Source organism: Crassostrea angulata, chromosome 7, assembly GCF_025612915.1.
Source record: "Crassostrea angulata isolate pt1a10 chromosome 7, ASM2561291v2, whole genome shotgun sequence".
Classification (NCBI taxonomy): Eukaryota; Metazoa; Mollusca; class Bivalvia; order Ostreida; family Ostreidae; genus Magallana; species Magallana angulata.
In genome coordinates this window covers 39,969,742-39,994,310 of record NC_069117.1, presented here as the reverse complement: position 1 = coordinate 39,994,310, position 24,569 = coordinate 39,969,742, and the positions used below count along the sequence as shown (strand labels likewise).

At 33.4% G+C, this 24,569-nt stretch overlaps 2 protein-coding genes and 1 long non-coding RNA gene across 3 annotated transcripts; 1 reads left to right on the top strand and 2 right to left on the bottom strand.

The window, feature by feature from the left end:
- The first annotated feature begins 398 nt into the window (after positions 1 to 398).
- On the top strand, positions 399 to 10,668 carry LOC128157036 (uncharacterized). The gene is made up of 3 exons (XR_008239786.1): positions 399 to 591; positions 751 to 914; positions 9,062 to 10,668. It is a non-coding gene; the product is annotated as an uncharacterized LOC128157036 (long non-coding RNA).
- Positions 3,071 to 5,006, bottom strand: LOC128157035 (uncharacterized). Its single transcript, XM_052819389.1, has 4 exons — positions 4,771 to 5,006; positions 4,172 to 4,434; positions 3,750 to 3,847; positions 3,071 to 3,534 (listed from the first exon to the last, which is right to left on the bottom strand). The coding sequence occupies exons 2-4, from the start codon at positions 4,422 to 4,424 to the stop codon at positions 3,400 to 3,402; spliced, it is 486 nt and encodes a 161-aa protein (XP_052675349.1). The 5' UTR covers positions 4,425 to 4,434; positions 4,771 to 5,006; the 3' UTR covers positions 3,071 to 3,399.
- Positions 7,662 to 24,560, bottom strand: LOC128157034 (carbonic anhydrase-related protein 10-like). Its single transcript, XM_052819388.1, has 11 exons — positions 22,163 to 24,560; positions 17,691 to 17,735; positions 17,374 to 17,507; positions 16,499 to 16,684; positions 13,869 to 13,964; positions 13,565 to 13,634; positions 13,320 to 13,474; positions 12,103 to 12,222; positions 8,497 to 8,536; positions 8,205 to 8,296; positions 7,662 to 7,927 (listed from the first exon to the last, which is right to left on the bottom strand). The coding sequence occupies exons 1-10, from the start codon at positions 22,230 to 22,232 to the stop codon at positions 8,271 to 8,273; spliced, it is 942 nt and encodes a 313-aa protein (XP_052675348.1). The 5' UTR covers positions 22,233 to 24,560; the 3' UTR covers positions 7,662 to 7,927; positions 8,205 to 8,270.
- Between the last annotated feature and the right edge of the window lie 9 nt (positions 24,561 to 24,569).

Genomic DNA, 24,569 nt, shown 5'->3' with positions numbered 1-24,569 from the left:
TAAAGTTTGAGGTTGGTCTTGACAGCAGTGTTAACACTATTGGTTACAGCGTAAAAAAGTAAAATGTTTCATAATTCTTTTTTGCGCTCTAACTACAATGTAATAGAATATTTCAGCAAATAAAACTCAAAGATTTTGATCATACAAAGAATGATTTTTGAGTAGCAGAGATACATATAAAAAAAATTTGGATTTTTTTTTTTATATTAGATATGTGAGAGACGGTAATTGTAGAAAAACGGCCCTTGTTTTACATGAATAAAATTCTTAAGCTTACAGCGATTTACCGTTTAAATGACATGTATACATGTATAAACTTTCAAAACCATTTCAACTGCCGGGCATTGAACAGTCAGTCGACCACGACAGGTTGTATAACCAATTAGATACATGTAACGAGTGAACAGCCCGATCTTATAATAAGGTCTTTTCTATGAGAAAAGTGCGAAGAAGTTGGTTTAAAATGTCCGACTGACATTAGCAGATGTCTGGCAGAAACGATCTGATAAAGGTGGAGAATGAACTTCCTGGTAGAGGACAATGTTTAGCTGTAGACCTTTGTTGTGACACTGGATTTTCCTGTTTAAAAAGGTTATATGGTACTATTTGTCATATAAGTTGATAAAGTCTTTGTTGCTCAGAGAGTTTATTTATTAACAAAACTTTGCACTATCTTAAATAAATAAATATTACCTATTAAATGAATTCGTTTTTTACAATGACATGGTGTCCTTCTGCATGTTTTTGTAGATTAGAACGCCTTGGACGTTTGATCTTGTGCCAATAACACTCTAACCGAATGATAATAAAGATTGAATTTGGTAAATACCACATCTTCCCTCTTGCTAACGAGTAGCTAATTTCATTGGCAGGCTAACAGCAGTCACGTGGAAACCATGTATATTCCATACACGGTCAGTACGAACTATTACTTCCTCCTTTTGAGCATTATGTTGTCATTCTAAGAGTATTATGACGTCGGGATTTGTACCCAAATTGTAACTTGTTACTTTTTTCTAGAACGCTTGATTTTCATTGCTTTATTATCGTTGTCATTCAAGGCAGTCGGTAAGATATAATCGTTACATGGTTTGCAGTTGACCTAGTTTATACGTGATCAAGAAATTCCGAATGGATTTTACTGACCTCGGTTAAACTATATTAGGTCAACTAAAAATCATGTAGCTCATAGTATCAAATACCTTGTAAAATATCAGTTTCAATGTATATCATTAGAACCAGATTAGCGAGACGATATAACTACTGTAAGGGAGGGTAGTGGTCTCGTCCTCTGGGTCAATAAACATGCACATACATGAACCTTTTTTTCGGTCAGTCGTGATGGGCCTGTCTCAGCCTCAAATTTAAATTGGAAAAATAGTTTTTGGTTTTTATTTATTAAGTTAAACGCAGATAAATAATCTATAAAATTATGTATAATGTTGGGAGAAAAACATTTTTCATAACGGACGCCAAAAAGTAATATTAACTAAAGTTTCAAAGCTATGGGAAAATCAATGCAACAACTGGCAGTATGCTTTACGAACAATAGCTCACTTTCAAAATCACTCAACCTTGTCGTAGATGAGAAAAATAAGACACAGTTGATTTATTTGTTACAAATCTGTTCCTGAAATGTAATAATTAATATTGAAAAATTGAAGCAAGAAAACCTCCGGATTGACACGGAAGGAACCCCTTAGAAATATGTAATGTTTCTCTTTCTATAATTAATAAGAGTCATTCCAGATTCCCTCTTAAATACATTATTATTAATACTGTCTTTAGAACAATCAGAGTATGCTGGTATACATTTTGTTTGCACCTATCACTCTATGGAGGAAAAATATTATATATAGCGGTGTTCCTACAACATATGATCGCACCGACTTATCTATATGGAACAAGTTGCTGTCCTTTAAAAAAGTACTACAATACGTGGACAATTTGCATGTGTTTCCAACGAAAGCGTGAAAGCCTTAAGATTATCAGATATTCCACCGACTCTAGCTCTCTGCTTTTAAGCACTAAATTTGTACGTTGTATTACGTATACATGTATGTATAGCCCTGACGTTTTATCTCAGAATTTAAAGGGTTCATACTTCTAAAATAATTATGATCTATCTATGAATGAAGTTTGCATGTATAGTATCGGGCATTCGGTGAATTCTACTATTTGCGCACACATTACGATTCGCAATACTTTACTATGCAGTGACAGCTTTGTGTAAATTAAAAATTTCATATTTTGATGCATTTTTCTTGAGATTTAAACTTTAATACAGTGACATAATTATTCAATCATACTTAAATGCTTACAAAAATTTAATCGGGAAGTTCTCTAGTCTCGCCTACAATAAAAGTAAAGTTAAGTCACTTGTGTATTCGGAAAACAACAAAACATTGAAAATTATGCTATTTGATGCATGTTGTAATTTCGGCATAACATTTACTTATTTCATAACACTGATAGTTCATATCACATGCCAATCATTTCTTTAAAAGGAATACTTTGTTTTTATACTGTTTACCGACAACTTTACAATTACAGCGCCTTTAAACTTTATTATATGTGCACATGACACGGAATTCCGATCCTGATTCAGATAAACGTGTGCTAGCCTGGTTCCCTGAGCTACCCACAGGAACCAGGCTAGCTCATGCGCAGGCTTAATTTTCTCCATAGCATCCGGTTTAACCTCGCTTATATATTTTCTCTTATATATAGGACCTCAGGGTCCATGCAATAATATACAGCAACTACATGTATACATACTGTGTTATATAGTAATTTCGATACATTATTCTATCTGAATCCCATGGTCTCTCGTCTTAAAAACTTGTTAATATGGGGATTGCAATGTCATCAAAGCTAAAAATACAAATTCACAATGGGGGACTATTCTGTAGTGGTATATAAAGTTTTTGAAATTTCTGAAAAATTCAAGACAGTCTTCGGTGCAATTTTTTTTTGCAATCTTATAACTACATCATACTAAAAAAAAGCCCTACGATTAAATGGTTTTTTGTTCATTTCGAACACTTGACGTGCCGAATGAAAGAACAGATCAATTTAAAACCGTTTAATTTTAAAGTTAAAATGTAGAAAATAGTGAATATTTGTAGGAAAAAAAATAGCGAATCAATAATATTTACATATAAATGTAAATATATGCACATGATTCTATAGTTAAATGCCTGTTTGGTTACATAAAAACAACACCACAAAAATCGCTTTGATAAAATGAAAATAAAAGTTCACATGTGTACGTCTGCGTGTTGAATAATGTTAACTCAGAACTTCGGTTCGCTTTTACAAACATTTAACACAAAGTTCGTCATCATTTCATCGAACCGTCGGACAACAAATAAACACTTTATTCATCATATATCTGTGCTATTTTCGAGCGTTTTGTCTTGCATGCATCCATTCGGAAACAGCTCTATCGTAATCCACAGGTACTTCAGTGAGGCCAACCACTCGTAATACCTCAGTCATATCGGGCCAGTCTGCAGGGTGCTCTTCCTGGTGCTAAAAAATATATAATGAATATTGCAAATTTATACATGTTCATCATTTTTTTTTTTAAACTGCTGGCCAATAGCCAATAATCGCGAAGTACCGTGTGGTTATTGTCATTGCAACGAAACTACAATTTCAAAACACGTAATTTACTATAAAGAGCTAGTAAGAATTGGTCGTTAGCAAGAATTGATGTCTGTTTAAAGATTTCTGATACACTGTACCTGATACAAAATATTTCCATCTTGATCCAATAAAATAGTACCCCCTTGTATCCAAGAGTCCCCTGCAAGGTGCGATGTTTCCAAACCCAGTTTTACTCCTGAAAAAATAACGCAATTTTAGATACATGTGCAGCAATCTAACACCGTTCGCTGCCTCTGAGGTTTCCATATCTGAGCTTAAAACACAGATATTTAATCACAGATTTGCAGGACTAATGAATATGGTACATGTAGATTTATAAATGACAAAAAAAGTCTGAAAAAGTTTTGATCTGCGTTTTTTTAATATTGTTTCCTTGTGTTTTTTTTCCCGAATAAACTGCAGCATTTAAAGTTGTAGTCATCAACTAACATATGATAGCATACCACTAGTTTTAAAAATACATGCCAATTATAAGTGAAAAAGATGTACTTTCGCTTACCTTCCACAGCCCCGCTCCATCCATATCTCGACACGCTGTTCCAAATCGGCATGACAAGTGAGCGAAATCGCCCTCTCTTCATGTGGAATGTTTTGTAAAGGGAAGTAGTGGGGTCCGAGTATAGTTCGCCAGACATAAGGACCGTTGGACTGCGCATGAATTCCTCCATCTGGTCCACAGTGGACGAGCCGACAAACACAAGCCGTGTGTGATGCTCCTTAAGCTTGTCCGCTAAAGGAGATAAGGCCTGCATTTTCAGCTGACTGAAATATATGGACACAAATCAATCCATTTTTAAAACCAATTGCAATGAGCATGCCTGGAGTAGATGAATATCGCAAAAATTACCTTCATTTTATTTCAACGAAACATAAAAGAACATGCATCAAAAAAAGAATAAACACACCAAATTTTGATCAACCTCGTGAAACTAATTAAAAATTTATTTTTAAAGTAATTTTTAAAATGAAACATTTCGACCCAACCGTGTCAACTATTTTTGAATATACACTGTACTGAGCTTTAAGAGATATTGCGTAATGACAAAAGAACGGTAACTCGAGTTACAAAATGATTTCGACGCGAGTTATACAACTTACCACCCTATTCATGCAAAATTCCGAAGAAATACGAGAAGAGAATATTTCATTTGTCCTGAAGGTAATATGACCGCTCCATTTGTAGTTCCTCCATCATGTTTAAAGAGTTTAATCTCCGCCAGTGTTACTTCTGCGGACTTCGCCATACTACATGTACTTGTAAACACGACTACAGGTCTGAGCTAAAACGAGGCAAATACTCTAACTACCCGATAATTTGATGACAACGGGTGGCATGTTGAGTAGTCTATACTGGGAAAATGTGTTGTAAATATAGAGATTGGTCACAAATAATCATTGTTTAGCTTCTATTGTCAATGTAACCATTCAAAAAGAGGGCTTATTTCAATAGTTAAACTGCAGGGAATTTAATCCTTATCTAGCAGGGGTGTCGAAAGTGTATTCAATACTGGAGTGGCGAATCTAAAAGTAAATAGAAGTAGCGAGCTTGGAGTTGAATCCTTTTTGTTTAAAGGGGGTGGGGGGGGGTCGATCGGGAAGGGTATGCATATTTTGAAAGATGGGTGGAGCTAAAAGGGATAGGAAGTGATACTGATAAAAAAATGTTTACTCATACCGGTATACCGATATCTTAATTTACATACAGCAAATTAGACTTATTATGTGTAACACCTATGTTTCTGAAAAATACTATGTTGTTATAAAAAAAAAAGTCAAAGTTTTGTATATGATAAGAGTTAAATTTTGCCACGATGATTGAACATTTTTAAAAGTGTTTCAGGTGTATCAAGAGTGTGATGAGTCTATGGTATGAAATATATATTTCGTCAAATTAGCTCATTTTATTTCACTCGCTGGCGGAGTTGACGTTTTATTTAGAACTTAATAAAAATAAATCAAATGTGGGCATTTTTCTCCCATCTTTTTTTAAGTAGAAATATAGAGCGTGCTTTGAACAAGCAAACTCTTTCTGTCAGGTATTAGTCTTGGATGGACAAATCTTGAGTGAAAATACTTGTTTGTTCGAGCCTGCGCACAATGTACCTTTAGAGAAGCCGTTTTGGATCAAAATGAGTTATATTAAAACTTCACATGTATAGTAAGAAAACTTATTTGTAAAATAAATTAAATCATCTTTAAATATAAGGGGCCATTTTCAGTCCTTATCATATATATTATAGTTCTTTCAAAACGTTAATTCACCAATTTGATATGTTTCTTAACACATGCATAACGTTAAACGAGTATTGATTGTACCCTAATCGACTGATTTTCATACAATTCTATAAAGATTTCTGAAAAGTTGCAATAACTGCGTAGATGAATTTATTTATTAATACAAACATACACAAGGCATAATATGGGCATCTTCCAGGGTTAGCCCCACTTGGCGCTAGTGTAAGCAATATAGAGTTCACACCTCCCTGCTCCCTTGACTCCCGAAGTTTTACACGTAGTCGCCGCTTCAATAATAATATATCGCCATTTATATAGATTATAACATATATGTTAAAGTTATTTTGTGGAGGGACGGCGGTCCTGGTGTGCATTATATTTACTAAATGCACATGTATCACTGCAATTTTACTGCACGCATTTATCAGCAATGGTTTATCCACACGAATACAGTTCATGATTTCCCCCCTTCGGATTATTTCAAATTTAATATTTCTATAATGAAATACACATGTACATATACTTTACAATAAAATGTTTTTTTGCTGCATCAAAATTATTGAAATTTTATATACGGTATTCTCTATACACACGTATATTGCGTATAGAAAATACCGCATAAAAAATTTAAAAAAAATATTTTGATGCAGCAAAAAAGCATTTCATTTGTAACTCTCTCTCTCTCTCTCTCTCTCTCTCTCTCTCTCTCTCTCTCTCTCTCTCTCTCTCTCTCTCTCTCTCTCGTCCTTTGTGTATTAGTGTACATGCAGTAAACTACGCATCATCGCTAGCCAATGGTTTACGGTCCACTCCGAGAGGAGCGGAATGGATAGTAAACCCTTGGTTGTCGAAGATGTAAACTACTATATGAGGATACGAGAGAAACACATGGTATCATCGGAATGGAAATATGACAAGTCCAATTAATTAAAAACCAAATAAATAATCGATGAGATATCATTAATTAATATTATCAATCATTAAATATTGAACACTGGCCCGTTTTCTTCTTGTACACTACCGGTAGACACGGGATCGAGTCATAATTTCGTATAAATCTCCGGGATGTCAAGACGGTGCTCGCGCGCCGGGTCGATAGAGTGAGCGCAATATATCACTTGATTGACTGGTACTTTTGACAATGATGTAGTTGCGGAGTGATTTTTTACTCTTGATAACAGAAGTAGGTATTGCAAAGCCTGAACCACGTTCTTAAGATCGACACATTGCTAAGGTCAGCAACACTGTGTATTGACTAATCTACCGTATAAAAATGACTCTTAAGATGTATTTATGCGAAAAAAGATTGAATAGAGTTGTCTGTTAGAAATCAAATTAACTGGAAGACATGGTGATCGGCACACATCAGATTGTCTTGGGGGGCGAAGAAAAGAATAATTGAGTACTGGGTTTTCTATAGACTATTTTCACGCTCCTCTTTGTGACCAATCGAGATTTCTCCCCTTAGTGATGGTTTTAATTCAAATCGGGAATTCTTTCGTCTCACTTTTTCGAGCTTTTAATTTCCGATGGTTATCGGAAGCGTCCGTGATGAGATAAGTGTAATCAGAAAGGAAGTGACAGATATTAGCACCAAATTTTTATCGGCATCCCATACGGCTCTCATTCATTTAACAAAAGGGAAAATTTGGCTACAAACACAGCAGCACAGCTCAGCGATCTATAATAGGAGACTATCATCCGGGTAATGACATGCCATTAAAGCATCTGCCTAAAATGGTAACGGAAAACGGTGTTTTTCATAATTTTTTATTCAATTTCTGTTATTACTACGTGTACATAAACATAGATATCCTAACATAAACTTGTAACATAGGGTATAATCACGAGCTCCAAAGTGAAATGAAAATTTAAAAAAAAAATATGCATGTAAAATATAGCACCAAATTGAAATTGAATGACAGATCAATGGAAATATACAGAAGGTCACCGGCGGCGGAAATCGTGGATATATATACAATATTTGGCATCTGGCGGAAAGACAAGGATGGGACTTCACCTGAAATACAATGTATACACAGAGATGAAATACATGTATATACCGAATGAGAGTAAACACGAAAATTACAACATGAGAAGTCGTAAAATGCATTTAAACCGAATAACAGCAAACACGAGACTTGTATGCTCGTTTTTATAGCAATCTGAAGTTAAATTGTATCGGGAATATCAATTATTACTATGTCTGAGAAAAGAAATCAAAATGAACTAAGTATAACCATATCAAGCGCAATTTATATAAATATATATGATATATTCTTCATTCTTTCTCTTACCTTGGTAAATTGGGACACTGATTGCTTCGGTGACTGAGGTAGACTTAGTTGTAACATCCCTTTCTTCTATTGTTTGATTATATTCTTATTTACTGCAATAGATGAGTTAATTAAAAGAGGTAGAAAAAATTTCGATTTGTGTAAAACATCATCATCGGAACCCACGGGTTTTCTATCCGTTACAGTGCTTTCAACCAGTGGAACGGATAGAAAACCCGTGGGTTCCGACGATGGTAAAACATAACATTATATCTGTCCATGATTTATTCTTTTTTATATAAATTATACTTACCCATGTACTGAACTTCTCTTTTGATTGGGCATTTGATATTCTGAAAGTGAATTTTAAAAAATATCGTTAGGTGTAATAAATGTGTAAAAACATGCGAGGATCCAGAAATATTTCCTGGGGTCTGGGACGCCCTTCTTCCCACCCTGGTTAGATCTGCGCATGAACAGAAAAAGTAAACTGTTCGTCAATTCTACAATTCATATAGCGTTCATCAAACTCATTCGGTACAAAGTATTTTTGCAGCACGATTTATCTATAAGAAGTTATATTAAGATAATAGAATACTTTCTGGTTTTCATTTATCCAAAGTCATCTCCTATGATCGTAAGTAAAATGCAGTGCAACTTGTTAATAATACAAAATTAATATTGCTTTTTGAACTTAATTTTTAAATCACACATGATTCTTAATTTCTAATGGTTAAGAAGAAAAAATACTTCAATGGTTTTCACAAAATATCATTATTTATATCAAGTATAAATTAAAAAAACCAAAGACAACATTTCAATTGAATATAGTACATGCACTTTGTATCATTCTTTGAATTTGTTGAATTTGATTTCAGATTAATTAGAGTTCGCTTCCTATCAACATCGCTTGTGAATATGTGTCAGCGATGTCTGTTGCTTACATCAAAGATATCTTTCTGATCATCAGGAGGAATCCGACATCGACTTTTACAAGTTTAAATAAAAAACAAGGGAAAATATTGGTCCGTCCTACATAAACGACAAAGATGAAACAGAAGCTGTCTCGGGACGTGTAATTACTGTACCCCGTAGCTGGGTGGCATCTGATCTAATCAAACCCTAGCGTGACCACTTTGTTTAATTAATAAACAACAAATCAAAAATGACTATAAGTTGCACTGTTTGTGTTAGCAGCGCGGAGAAATCAATTTTTTGGGACCAAGCAATCGACATTGTACCCAGCACGTCATAGAGTCTACGCATAGAAGCTACTAAGAATAATTGGAACTAAAAAAACAAACGTACAATGTAGGACTAGATTGGACGTTTGCGAAATACAGTATTGGCGCTGTAAATAGTTAATCGAGGTTACAGTTTATATAATTGTAGGAGTAACAATGGATTCAATTTGAAATCGAGTACCCGGAGTTACAAAAGGAAACGGAAGTTGTAAATGGAGTTTAGGAGGAGATAACGTGTAGAAATCGTTTTAAAAAATATCAATATCGGAGTTTTTAATGGACTTCTAATTTAAGCTGTTGTGTGGTAAACGACCCTTTGTTAAATACTAGGGTGTAATGGAGCACAGTATTAGTGGCATCGGTAAAAGAACGTGTAGAAAATATATATACAATTTCATACTGGCACTGAAAGTATTAGAGTAAAAAACATATCATAATCTCTCCGACATCACGAAGAGAAAAATCCAATACATGTACTGTATTCGATCTGTAAAACTCGACTTGTACAATAGGTGCAACCTCGCTCTAATGAATTATTACCAAGCTTTTAAAGCTCTACTCGACATAGGTGGAGTTTTCAATTTCCCTTTTGATATAATTCACTAATTCATTGAAGATGAGCTCTTTTGTTTTTTAATGTCTAACTATTAGTCTAAATATTTGGTCATTAGTTGATTTAACTATTTGATTTTTTTGTTCATTGAGAGAAGTGTGACTGTTGTGTTGTTAATCATGTCGCGGGTATCATTCATCTATTTTAATGGCAGCGTCACGCACCTGCTAACTTGTATGATGAATGTGCATAAGCCAGCGCGGATAGGGTAATGTTGCAAGAAATATATGCAATTTGAGTTCAATTTTCACCCCGATTCATTATTAATTGACTACCCTATTGTGAATTTTTCAAACATGATCTCCTTTTACAGCTTTCATAATTCATTAGCATGCAGCCAACAGTATAATTTATTTTTTTCTTGTGATTTAAGCAAATATTTTGCAAACGATTGTCATTTTAAGTAATTTTTATCATATATGTACATATGAACATGTAGGTGAAATTGTAAGTACCAGGGATTGGGAGTGGTTTATAGTTATACAAGTACTTAAACCATTTACTTGACCTTTTAGTAAAAATAAATGTATCTTATGAAGCATTTTATATTTTTAAAAAAATATATGCCGGAAAAATATTTCAAAACGCGTTAAAAAATAGAAAAAAATCAAAAGGCCAGTCACTTCTCTGGGCATTTTCTTTCCATAATTACAGCGTGATTTTTGTTATAGAATCAAAATATGACTTTAAGGTTAAAATAAAAGATAAAGCTATAAGTTCGTCTATTCCCAATGCTTTTGATTTCAGTAAAATGCCAATAATGATACTGAACTAAAATGTTAAAAAACAAATTATCTACAAACCAAGAAAAATCACTGTTTGCATGCTATATGTTTCATGTTTGAATTTCTTGGGTTTTAAAAAAAAATGCAAATTACAAGAATTATTGTTGTTGTTACTTTGTTGTCACTTTTGTTAATTTTTGTTATTGCTGTTGTGAAGTTGACAAAACTTATGGCAAGAGAACAGCGTCTTTCGTCAATCGTTGACATGGTGAAAAAACCCCAAAGACTGCGTGTTAGCCGTGCATGGAGGAAGACCGAAGCTACAATATATCAAATGTCATCCTAATTTTCTTGTGTTTTTGCGCAATTATGATGGAGGTGAAAATTAGCTTGGAAAAGGAGCTTAATCTCATCATATAATGTTTTGTTTTTTATCAAAGCAGCTTTGTGTACATGCAGTGTAATCTTTAAAATACGTGTACATTGTGCGGGTGTAATTGCGGTACATTGTACAATGTAGGCGTCTTCCCTATTTGATTTCAAACAATGCTGATTTACTTTGTAGTTATCATTGACCGATTTTTGCGTTCTACATCATTTCTACTACCATACTGGAATTTAGATGTACATGTATGTATTCTCATTCATATTTAAATATTTGAAAACCATTAGAGAAAAGCGACTGATTTTTTTGTAATTATCTTGTTCAATTGTTTTAAATCCAAAATAAAAGAAGTAGTGATTTGATGACAATGAAGACAATAGCGTTCTAAGAGACATTATTACTCTGCCAAAGTACGTCACAACAGATTTTTCTATCCTTAAATCAGTGCAAGGGTGTTCTCCCACTCATTGAAAGAAGCCCCAAAATAAGTCTATCGGCATTCCAGTGCTAGCACCCTTTATGCAATTAAGACCTTCGATCGCATTTAGGAGATTTACTCAACGATGTTTTATTGCTTTTAAACAATGAACAATAATCCCACACTTTCTCTTAAAGAGAGGAGATATCCCGGATTGTCTGATTTTAGTGAAAGTCTGTAAATAATTTATAAGTTTTTCGTTATAGAATTGGAAATATATAAGTTTTATGCCTATTATTTGCCTTTTGTAAATTTCGGAGCAAAATGTGCTTTAAAGGAGCTTTATTAAATTATAAATTCACAACTTTGTATGAGCCGATTATTGAAAAGCATTCATAATATGGGGTTTCCACATCATTGGAGAATTAAGTGCGTAGTCATAACGAATTCTGTTAAGTAGCACATGAATTAATCATTTAATTTGATCATTTACCACCTCTAGATAAAAGTTTGATAAACTATTTTTCCAAATACCGTATTGATATTGGTCCTGACTGTTCGTCTGTGTAGAGGCTGTATGGGTCGGACATTATCAAACATGAACAATTGTGGGTGGTCGGGGGTATCCATCCTCAGAGTCCGCAGTGCATTCAACTGTATACAAACATATATTCTTATTACTAAATAATATACACCTGTAAAGTAATTATACTTATATTAAAGTAATTGTTCTAGTATGAGAAAATTATGCATGCAGCATTTGTCATTTTCCGTCAAAGGATAATTTGTTTGTTGTACATGAAGTAAGAACTTTTTGTCGTATATCCGGTATTTTTCACAATTATCTAGTATATCTGTTATTTTCGCGATCATTTCCCAATCGTTTAAAAAACTACATCAGTCACTGTGTATAACACTTTGTATTCTCAAAATATCACGTAGGATCACGTAGGAAATTAACAGATATCATTGATTTACTTCATATTTGCGAAAATAAATCAGCACACACAAAGGGTGGGGGGGGGGGGGGGCAATACATGTTATGCTATCATTAATGAAACCTATTCTAATCCTTTCACACTATATTTTTAATAACATTTTTCACATACTCTTTTAAGACTTTTTAAAATAATTATTCAAAAAATAAAGTGTTTTACTACCTCAATTTCCGAGGGATTCAACTCAAATACCGTAATTTTTACAATGCATTCTATGGGATTTTATTGGAAATAGACCTACATGTACATGTAGCTTCACTTTGTTATCATTTGATGTGTATTTCCGCAGTATTGGGATTTTCTTTGCGTCACATATAAATATGGACTATTGTAAATGTCCTTTAATGATTAAATTTTAAAAGGTTGACCATCTGGGTTTTTTCCCAAGAATTGAGCTCATTTTTACTAAGCACAACATAGTATAAATTGCTATATGTTAAAATACTATTCTGTGAAAAAATAGAACAGTTTAGATCGCTTAAACCGTAAATAAATTACCGGAAAATGGTTGATTTGTCAACGAGAGTTGAGAATTCATATTAAAAAAAAAACAACCCAGAAAATCCTAACATACATAATTAATGTCTGCAGCAATGGTAAATTTGTAATTAGAACCCATATGATCAATTCTCGACAACAACATGAAAATAATTACCTTCGCAAAAACATTTGCATTTGAAATTATTTAATAAACTCAGGCTCTTTCAATTCTTTTAAAAATTTTGATCGTAGAAATAAAATTCTTCAAAAAACCTGATGTTCTCCAACAAAGGCGGGTTTGTTAAGAAGTATCCACGTGACTGTTTCATAGCAACCGGGTTGCGTCACCGACCCTTCGTACGTCATATACTGGAGGTTGGCAGGTAAAATCGACTGGATAGATATTTCATCGATATCAGTCGTGTTACCTGTAACAAAATCAAGTCAATTTTTAAAAAATGAAGATAGTTGATTACTTATATTTTTTTAAAAAAAATAGAAATTGAAATAACACTTGCCTCTGAACTGAATTTTGCTGACCATATTTGTAATCTTGCTTAGTTCTGTATGAGTTGTATCTCTGCTAGTCTGAAAGTAAGGAACGCCATTATTCAAAAAGGCTGAATAGGTTTTAGGTATTTTATCGTATCAATAACTTTAATAAACTTAAGGGAACCACATGAAGTACGACTAAATTTTAACCATATCATTAATTCTATAATTGTGTTGCTATTGATAAAGATATATAGATAGAAAAAGTAATTTACAACATCGTAACGGTAGTGCAATTGAGAGACAATAATAATATTGTGAGTGCAGTACCTTTATAAAAAGACAGATTATTGTCAGTCCCCTCGGCGCTCGTTCAGCCATCGAGTAGTTTTTAAAAAGATCCGAGTTATAGGCCATTAGATGGACCTAGAAGGAACAAAACGTGACCTTCAGTATTGTAAAAATGGAAGGCCTGAAAGGTTACAACATTATGTAACGGTAGTTTTGTCACATAAAGCCTTAATCTAGTTGTTTATTAGCGTTTTACATGGACAAATGTCATAAAGACGGCAAAAACAAAATACAAGCAGCTTTTTGGTGCGGAATTCGGATTATGACACAATGTAACTATGCTGTCATACAGTAACAAGAAAGTAACTAAATGAACATTAAATTGAAAATTTGGCTTATTTTCTTGCTTAAATTAATAAAGATATTGTCTCTACATGTTTTACGATTAAATGATTTGACATTCCTTTATTAATTTGTACATAAAAAGTGCGTGATGTTGATTGGATCAAGTGCAACAGTGTGAAAAGTTATAAAATTGTTGCCTCCATAAACACAAACTTCATGCATACAAGTTCATCAAAAGTTGTAATGATTTCATCATCATCTTTTTATGCCTCATATAAACATGTAAAAGGGAAACTAATTTTGTAGACTACTGACTAGGGATTACTTTAAAAACAAAAAGAATTAATTTTTAGATAAAATCAAATTAAAATACGAAGAAGATTATATATATATATATATATATATATATATATATATATATATATATATATATATATATATATATATATTCATATCATTTTCTTTAACATAAAATTAAGCAAACAATTTGCCCTGCTTCCCTCTAAAGAAACATTAAAAATTCTGTTTCTTTAATGTATCTTGTTTTGGTGCTAAATATTAGCGTTAAGTACGAAAGCCGAATAGGGCCACATAAAAAAATATTTTTATCTCGTAATTACGAGAAAAGATCTCTTTATTACGAGTTAATTATCTCGTTATTACGAGAAAAGATCTCGTTATTACGAGTTAGTTATCTCGTTATTACGAGAAAAGATCTCGTAATTACGAGAAAAGATCTCGTTATTACGAGATAATTTTCTTGTTATTACGAGAAAAGATCTCGTTATTACGAGATAATTTTCTCGTTATTACGAGTTAATTTTCTCGTTATTACGAGAAAAGATCTCGTTATTACGAGAAAAGATCTATATAAAATGGTGCGTTTCTGAAAAAGAATTCGACTGGATCACACTTTAAGTCTATCTTTTTCATTCCAGAAACGTTGATTCAATTTTGATCAATATTTAAAAATAACAACGATCATTAATTATTAATTTCTACATACCAAAATAATTGGTTTCGACATTTTATCTGGTATTAATAAAAGGAAAGAACTTTATGTAATTTTTCTATTCAACTTATATATATTATAATCCCACTCCGAAGTAAATACCAGGTAGTCCTATAGTCAGTTTTATTAGTTACAGATAACTTTAATGACTATATAGTTTCAGTCATGGATATGGATACACAGGATTTACCCGAATTTGTGTTTTATATGTTCATACACAACCAACATGTATATTGAAAATAATTGATTTTATATAAACATTTTGGAGTCTGAAAAAAAATAACACGTATCCTTCTTAATTATTGACATACAGTTCAATGAATTTTTTAATCAATTTGCTTTGCTAATTCTTCTGAAATTTCTTTAAATCTGCTTGGTCCGATTTTATATCAAATTATGCATTTAAAACGATGATCATGCTAAGTAAGTGTATATTAATAGACATTGCAGTAGTTCATACACTTTATATAAAAAGAATAGAATAATGAAACGCGCCATTTCAAAACTAGATCTTTTATCGTAATTACGAAATAATTAACTCGTAATAACGAGATCTTTTCTCGTAATTACGAGATCTTTTCTCGTAATTACGAGATCTTTTCTCGTAATTACGAGATAATTAAGTCGTAATAACGAGATAACTAACTCGTAATAACGAGATCTTTTCTCGTAATTACAAGATCTTTTCTAGCAATAACGAGATAATTAACTCGTAATAACGAGATCTTTTCTCGTAATAACGAGATAATTAACTCGTAATAACGAGATCTTTTCTCGTAATTACGAGATAAAAATATTTTTTTAAGTGGCCCTATTCGTCTTTCGTAGTTAAGCGTTAGATTTCTTTTCTAAAAAGTTTGCATTCTTAAAATATTAGGTTTCTCTGAGATTTCAAAGTTTCTTAAGTTACTCTAGCTAGGATTGTTCACTTGTTCAGTTAGGTTGCACTGACACTATTTCAGGTGACATAAATAGTCTGTTGATGATTACCCGTCAAAGTAAAAACGGTTAAAACGATATCGAATAACTCAGATTCAATAACAATTTAACATCCATGAACAGTAGCAGAGGCGTTGATGTTGAATGGATTTGGAAAATAAGCTCAAATTTAATAGCAGATAATCTGTGTTGAGTTGCCTCAGTAGTTGTTTTCTGCTTCATTTATCATCAAAAAAAATAATTATAGAGGTAACATGTAATTATCGCTCATTTGACTAAATTACAAGGCTGTGACAAATGCCCGAAGAATTCAAAACAGTTGTTGTGATTATAGATCTATCTAATTATTGAATTGAATTGATCTCTATCATACCTCTGCATCAAATTGTTTCCCGTCAATTGAGTGTTCTGTTCCCATTCCGTCCTTCCGACCGAAGTGAAACTTAATCTGTGACAGTTTATAAACGTAAGGCAGGGGGCCCAAAGAGAAAGACACAGAATCGGTACTGCTCACGAAGAATGTCACGTCATTTCCCAAGTTTGTCAATTTCCCAGAAACCTATAGAGTTGACATTTTTATTTTATTATACTTTCATGTTAAATACTGAACTCTGATTGGTTTAGACGCAGTTGATAATCCGTTCTAATACCCTCAGCGTTAGCAACACACTTAGCAACGGGTAACACAACGATTTCTTACATGCGCGTAAACTATTATATAAAAGCAAATAAAAATTTTCTAAAATTAAGACATTCAGTATAATAAAATAAATAGTGCCTGTTTGGGAGGATAACAGTTGAAATTGACACCCCTCGAAAACCATTGTCAACCTCAAACCATTTGTTTCCTCGGGGTGTCAATTTCAACTGTTACCCTCCCAAACAGGCACTATTTATATAATGGTACATGTATATGTATTATGAAAAGATATAAATGAATAAATGAGGTCAGAATTTTGCTGGAGTTGTTTCATCATGCAAATGTGATACATTGTCTTTTTTCTTCTGTCAAATTCCCGATATTCCATTTAATTCCGGTATACAAATGTCTGACCACCCTAAAAAAACTGACCGTCATTCAATCTACAGAGTTGTCTTTATTACCTATTAAATCTATGATGTATATAAACAGAAAAACTTCCTACGTGTTGAATTATCTGTTTTAGCAGTACTTTGATTTGAGAGAAAAAAAAATAACACCTTAATGAAAAAGACAGAGGAATGAGGAATCTCAGTTTGGTTGGCTACCTTATTTCCCGTCACAATGATGTTTTTGAGCCCTGGATCGAAGAGCAGACTCTCCGCCGAGATGTTTATGGGGGACTGTAATTTCCCCTCACTGCATAGAATCCAGTCTTTATTGATGCGCCAATTAGACGGACCTAAAGTTGGAAACGATCGTGTTAAATAAATTGTATTCACTCGGTCTGGTTTAAATATAAGTCTTAATGATGTGGGGTTCTGCTCTTTTGGGACAAGAGTTGGATATATATCAGAACCTTGTCGTCAGTAAGTGAACTTGAACTGAGGAAGTTTTGGCAATATTTTTAACCCCCCCCCCTTACCTGAAAATCCTGAATACGTCCACCAATCTGACCATTGTCCGAGACCTGTAATTAATATCAAGAAAATATATAGATATATTATTCAGATATATTTGTTTTTTGAATAATGCCAGAAATCATTAATATGAAACAATAGTAGACATGTGATATCGAAGATGTCTGCCGAAAATGGATTGCTGGAGGGGGTCTCAAAGAAGCGTTAAGTGTAATTATGCAACAAGATAAATTAATTTACGATGTGGAGGAATTTGGAATCAATATTATCACATAGGAAAAGAGCAAAACACAGTTCCTACATTTTGGTTGTTTATCAGCACCTTTATAAAACGAAGATGGGTATAACACAAAATAACATGATATTGCTTTAACCCTTTCGTCCGGTTATAGGATAATATACTATTGGGGTAGTTATAGTTACACGATGATTTTTCACATTGTTATTTAGAGACACATAGAACACTATAAACAGTCAATGAAGAGATAATTATTCATGATATCGCAAAAACGTTACTGATTTCCACCCAAACATCACCAATATTTCCTAGAGCAAGGACATTTATCAATAAGATAAGACGTCTTTTTTCAAACAGCAAATGGAAGACCCGTTTCTACTGAAGAAAAAAAAATAATTTAACTCCGGATAAGTTAGTATTCATTACGTTCTGGATAGAACGCCCGATGATAAACCGTGATGGTGACGGTCGATGCTTGATCAATAGTTAGTTTTTAGTTTAATGAAGTGTCTCCAAGCAGATGAAAGACTAGGCAGTGTTTTGGCACCACTTTATCGGATCAGGTCATCAGATGGCGAAAATTCCACACATTTTCTCACGTCGGTACAAAATGTATTTGATTGGATCATCAAGCGCTTGACATGTTCGATTTTCAGTTTTTAAAAGTGTATTAATAACGTAAGCTTTTTTAATTCAGAATGTGAAATCGTTCTTACAGTATACCTAAGGTTCACAGTTATTATCTTCTGTTACATTATTAGGAGATCCAAGTGGGAAACTAGTATAATTATATTCTATTCGAGAAATCATTACTTAAGTATACCAAAAGTCCATCCGATTCTTTTGATATTAATGGAGGTTCCAAGTGGGAAATAAGACAAGTGTACATTTTACAGTTTTTGCAATTGATGATACATTTGGAGCCATCATAAACTATATTGCGAAATGCACGCGATTTTGCATCACAGTATCAGAACTGTTTATAATTACCCAATGATGGTTGTTAAGTCTTGATAATAGAAAAAATGATGATGTATAAAAATGTGTTGCACACTATCATAGCTATAGAAGAAACAAATGAATAATATATCAATCGGTTAATGAAATTGATAGATAATTAAATTTTTTAAAAAGTAATGGCTTGACAACAGCAAATAAACGAATTAGATATTACATTATTCATACAATTAGCATGTGTATTGCCATTATCTTCATGCACGAAGCAAGCAATCAAAAAACTATCGTTAAACCTGAAAGAGAAATTTAAATGACTGCTAATGAGCTGAGAAACGCGATATTGCTGACTAACAAGTAATAAGGTTTACATTACATGGTACTTTATTTCCTAACTCGCCGAAAGGTTCATAAACACACGTATGTTTACGGCCATGTTATGGGACCGCCTCTCCTATATATTGTCATAAAGCCAGAGAATCTGAAATATTTAGAAAATGTATTTGTCTCTTTAGTGAAATGACCACGAAACAATCTTGAAACAATACCATAAACAGCAAAACAATTACCGAAAGTCAGGAAATGCGTCTCGGTTTTATGTTTAAACAGAACAACCTTTTCTGTGCTTAAATTCTAATATTACTCCGGTTATGTCCCCTTCGGGAGGGTAAAAAACCCTAATACGTGACATAATGGGTGGGCAACTCGTTGTAAATCTCCACCAGATGGCCACAGACCTGATGAGGCATTTTGTTGTCTGGGTGACAAAAGCTCTTAATCTATTGGAGATGAGGAACTTTACCAAAAGCTTAAAATAAACAACTCGTTGTCTCTGTCCATCAAGGCGAAAAAATTCATATACATGTACTTACAAACACTAATGTCCAACGAGATCCAGAGAACTATCGGAGTAATGCATCATGTAGGAGCTCTGGAACTTCATAATAAAGAGTCTTTATTCCATCAACAGAATTTTTCAGATTTCCACATGTAGAAAATATTGAACGTTGCAATATTTAGCAAGAAATTTCATGTGACCCAAATACTTAGCCTTAATGCTCCTCTATTGGTAAGTTTTTCTTAAACAGTTCAAGAACCATTTAACACTGTTATCATTGCCCATAGGTAAATTCTTATATCACCTTTATCAAGTCCTTGTATCGGCAACTAAAAGTTACAAAAGTGCATGTACATGTTCTTTAGCACGTATTTGTACATTTTCCAAGGTTTGCTGATTTCTTGACCGTGCACTTCATGCAACAATCCGTGCTAGTTGTTCTACAAGTCTCCTGGCTCACCTTGCACTTTTGGCTTATCTTATCACAGTATGCAGTTTAGATCACCAGAGTACAAAGTAATCAATGAGAAATCAGTGTACGTAGCGTATAATACCAGTCTAATGTTCTATTATTTTAAATAGTAGCACTGGTCTACCTTACTTATTAAAGTTATCAAAGTGTTCAGTGTGGGATTCTTTTTCTAAAGCGATTATCATGTCACATAGAAATGTTGTGGACCCAATATTAACATATCTAGGCTTAGTTTTTGTGAACTCTGAGTGCTATCAATGTATGGATAAATGTCAATTCGGGGGCGATGCCAATGATATAAACGCCTGCCCAAGATGACAGTGGGACAGACTGTGTAATATTTGCCCTCTGGTATTGTTTGATACCAAGCATTGTATTTTTTTTTATCTTTCACCTTCTATTATGCATCAACTGTTTGCCTGATAAAGCTGCACTTTTTTGTCTGCCGGGGAAATTATGCACATGCAATTTAGGGCTGGAGGCCGGTAATCGTGTTAAAATTTTCATTAGGCAGCCCTCTGGATCGGAACAAAATTGAAACAACAATAAAAAAACCGAAACGAAGTCCAATGAAAAAGTAAAGAATATTCATCTGAAATGTTAATGACACAAACTTTGTTGAAACAAACTCATGATCCAGACATTTGCTCATGTTTTACGATTAAAAACCCCCCAGTGTGTTTTCTTATGGTTTACAAAAGGTAACTCGCGTAGTAATTGATTTTAAGAATATTTCTTTGTTCTTATTTTACAAGCTCCGAGTAAATCATCATGTTCCATGGAAAGAATTAATTATTCATTCTGGTTGCTAAATCCATCTAATTTCTTCCATAGTCTGTCATAAAATGCAAGGTGTAAAAAAAATGTTAATTAAAGAAATTGTATATAACGCAGCCCAGAACACGTGATGTTAGAAAATAACCTCGTCTACATTTACAAAGGTTACTTAAGTGAATTTTATTATTCGGAAAGTCAACATGGAAATTGCATATCGAAAAAGTGACTTGTTTGATAGATTATGAAACATATCTCTATTGCTACTCTGCCTTTAGCCCCTAACGACAATAATATAAATTTATTTCTAGATGATTACAGAAATTCTTCTTGAAACTCTGTCACTGTAAAAGCAACGATCTCTTCAATCTTCATTTCTATAGATATGACATTAGTGTCAAGTCCAAACTGTGGTCTTGCAGAAAATCAGGGGAAAAGGTCGTGGCAATTTTCCCTGTACATTAGATCAAACTATGGGGTTTGCTCTAAGAATTTCTTCTAAGTCTTAGACACCCAAGATAATTGGATGCATCCAGTCCTTCCTACTCATGTCTCCTCCGGTTTGATGGAAATGGTAAAAAGTAAAAATTCTAGTTCATCATATTTTTTTCTGTTTCGAAACACAATTGATGGGATATATACCATATCTGTAAGAAGTAACACATCTCCATCCGAAATAAGAAATATAATTTAGTTTAATGAACTACGACCATTCTCTGCAATTGTCTGTTCTCGTTTTATTGGGGGGGCATTATTGATTCCGATCACAAATACTGGCCGTTTTTCTGATTTATTTTAGCGGCAGGTGCCCGAATCTGAACAGAATTGCAAGTTGTTGCTAATTATAAGATAGTTGTAACAAGAATTTCTCCAAGAGGCTCTTGAGACCGAACAATTTTCGCTAAACTGTGATCAGGGAATACTTAGGACAATCTTCAATAGCTTATTATTACTAATTCTAAGCACTTCAATTATCATTAATGTGTTGATACAACTACATGTATGCAACTCTGCTAACTCATTACCAAGCCCTGCAGACTTACTGTATATTAAGTTTTGCTAATGAATACATTTTTATTTGCACAGTCTGATTTTTAAAGCAAAACTAATTAAATCTCTTTCGTTGAGCAAATAGGAATAAATCGGTTTAAAAACGAGCCTGAAAAGAAATCGATTCTGGGTATTCAAAAACAATACATACCTTTATGAATACCGAATAAGGTAATCAGTGAAAACAAGACAAAGCAATTGGCAGTAGTTGTTAATTCCATAATGGTAAAGTTGCAAAACTGAATCAAAGTTTGATTTTCGAAAACTCTCGAAGTAAAGACCCAAAACGCACAGTCTCCTTCTATCCGAGGAACAACCACAGTTTAAAATAGCTAGATATCCCAGAATGTATGCTAATGGGGAAAATTATATGCATGGATCCTCCAGATTTCCATCCCCTTTCCAAATATTATCACCACATTTCTAGTTATAATGCACAATAATAAAGAGCTATTCGATTGGATCAATAACAATTTTCATTATCCAATCAAGGCTAACTTTCATCGCGCTAACATTTGTACAGTTGAAAACTGTATCGCTGGTTCACCAGATCAGTTCGTATCCAATAAGTAAGAGAAGTTTACAAGAAAAAACATCCACCAGACGATGGATTAAATTCTTTGTAAAACCCAAAACCTCGCACGGAAAGATTGCATTTATTCGCAGTACCGGACAGTTCGTATTGCTGGTCTCCGGAAATTTTTAGGAGTTACACGAGTCCGCCACTTTTCTTATCTTTTGCCGACGATGCTTCTTCGCAAGAAAACCACGTGCAATTACCTCTCCAGTGAACCGAGATTCATTAACAATTTATCAAGCAGGCAAGAGAAGTCACGCATCTGTCCGAAGATTAACCCACGAGGTTCTAGTTTGGGAAGAATTACCGTCTACTGGACCTTTTTTCCTTTTTTTTTTTTTTAAAAAAAATCAACGAAAGCATTTAAAAGGCATGTAGATTTTGTGAAAAAAATACCTTAGCAAGGAAATAGAATACAATGAAAAAATCGATTCATTGGACAACCGCATTTATTTTGTGAGACGTGCAAGTGGCTATTAAATTAAATGTTTAATGGGTTTTCGCAAATGTGCAGTGCACAATTACATGTATTTGTTACATTTTTGTGAGTACTTTTTTTTTTTTTTTTTTTTACACATTTACACATTTCGTTCTTCTGTCATCACCCAAGATGGGCAATGCGGTTAAAAATGTAATATAAATCGTGTTGTGTTTTTTCCCTCAGACAGCCGAGGTTGGAAAATCAATTTGTAGGCAATACTATTTTATATGAAGATTCAATTTTCATTAGCGCCTCTCTTGGGACTGGCGCTGGAATACAGGTCTTTGTTGTAGGAGATAAGGACGATCGAATGATGTGATATAATTAGTATTTTAAAAAATGTTAGACCTAACCTACGCGATGTAATTCAATTTCTGCCTAATAAGTGGAAGATTGAATAAACACCACATAACTATTATTTAATTGTAATAAAGCACATGTCCATATTGCGTGGAGTCGTTGAGTCTCATCGGAAACCTTCAACAGAACTGCACCGACTTCAATATTATTAACTCCGTTCCAGCATGCAATATGGGAAAGGCCCATTGTGGACCCTCCGCGCCAAAAAGCTGTCCCCTGATAGGCTAAACAGCACCAAAACTGAAAAAGGAAGGTGAACTTAATTTAATAGGAACGATCTTCACAAGGGCGCAAACAAACCACTTATTGCTCATTGAAAGACTTATTATGGTCCATAAAACTTGAGCAACGGTTTTATAGATATTGTGCATGCTACAACCAGTAAAACTGAAAGGATTGTTAGCAATAGATGTGTTTGGTTCAATGATTTTAACTCATTTCAATTATAGACAATGATTCTGAACCCTGTTTTGATTTCTTACAAGAGATCATTATTTTCTATGTACAAAATGTAAAACAGTTGCACAAAACGTAAGAACTATTTTTTTAAAAGATGAAATCAATAATTTAAGAAAAAAATCAGTGGAAGTTTTACTTTTCTATTTGATATGAAAGGGTTTTTTTTTTCAGATGATCAGTCATAATAATTTTTGTAAAATCAAGGGTGTAAAATCAAGGTTCCTGTCTCGCTAGTGTACTGTACTAATGAGCAACTTCTAAGTCTAGTAATTCAGTCTTGAAGAACCCAGAACCTCTCGTTGTAATGGTGATTATAATATTTCACTGTTGAAACTGTCGTTGTATTAAATGATCATGAAATATCTAATCCATCACGAAATCGAAAGCTAAAAAAAAAAAGATGAAAACTTGAATATAATTATTTATAGTGAGTATATGCAATACATTGCAAACACTTTTGATCAATTAAATAAGAAATTCTATCGACTTGAGTATGCAAGCTGCTATTTTCTTTTAAATATGATGCAAGATACAAGTACTAGTGCCACTAAATGTTACAAATGGGAGCAATAAAATTGTACACAGTCTTATGTTGTTTTGAAAGCCATAAACGTAAATGTTTTGTTCTTTTGTTAAAATAAAATGTTTGAAACATGATGATTTGTCCCCACTACATATTAG

Coding starts and splice junctions, on each gene's coding strand:
- LOC128157035 (XM_052819389.1), bottom strand. CDS start 4,424: ATGCAGGCCTTATCTCCTTTAGCGGACAAGCTTAAGGAGCATCACACA. Junction 3,848..4,171: donor ATGGAGCGGGGCTGTGGAAG/GTAAGCGAAAGT, acceptor TTATTTTTTCAG/GAGTAAAACTGGGTTTGGAA. Junction 3,535..3,749: donor ATGGAAATATTTTGTATCAG/GTACAGTGTATC, acceptor TATATTTTTTAG/CACCAGGAAGAGCACCCTGC.
- LOC128157034 (XM_052819388.1), bottom strand. CDS start 22,232: ATGGAATTAACAACTACTGCCAATTGCTTTGTCTTGTTTTCACTGATT. Junction 13,965..16,498: donor GGAAACAATTTGATGCAGAG/GTATGATAGAGA, acceptor TGTTCCTTCTAG/GTCCATCTAATGGCCTATAA. Junction 8,297..8,496: donor AAGAGAAGTTCAGTACATGG/GTAAGTATAATT, acceptor CATCTATTGCAG/TAAATAAGAATATAATCAAA.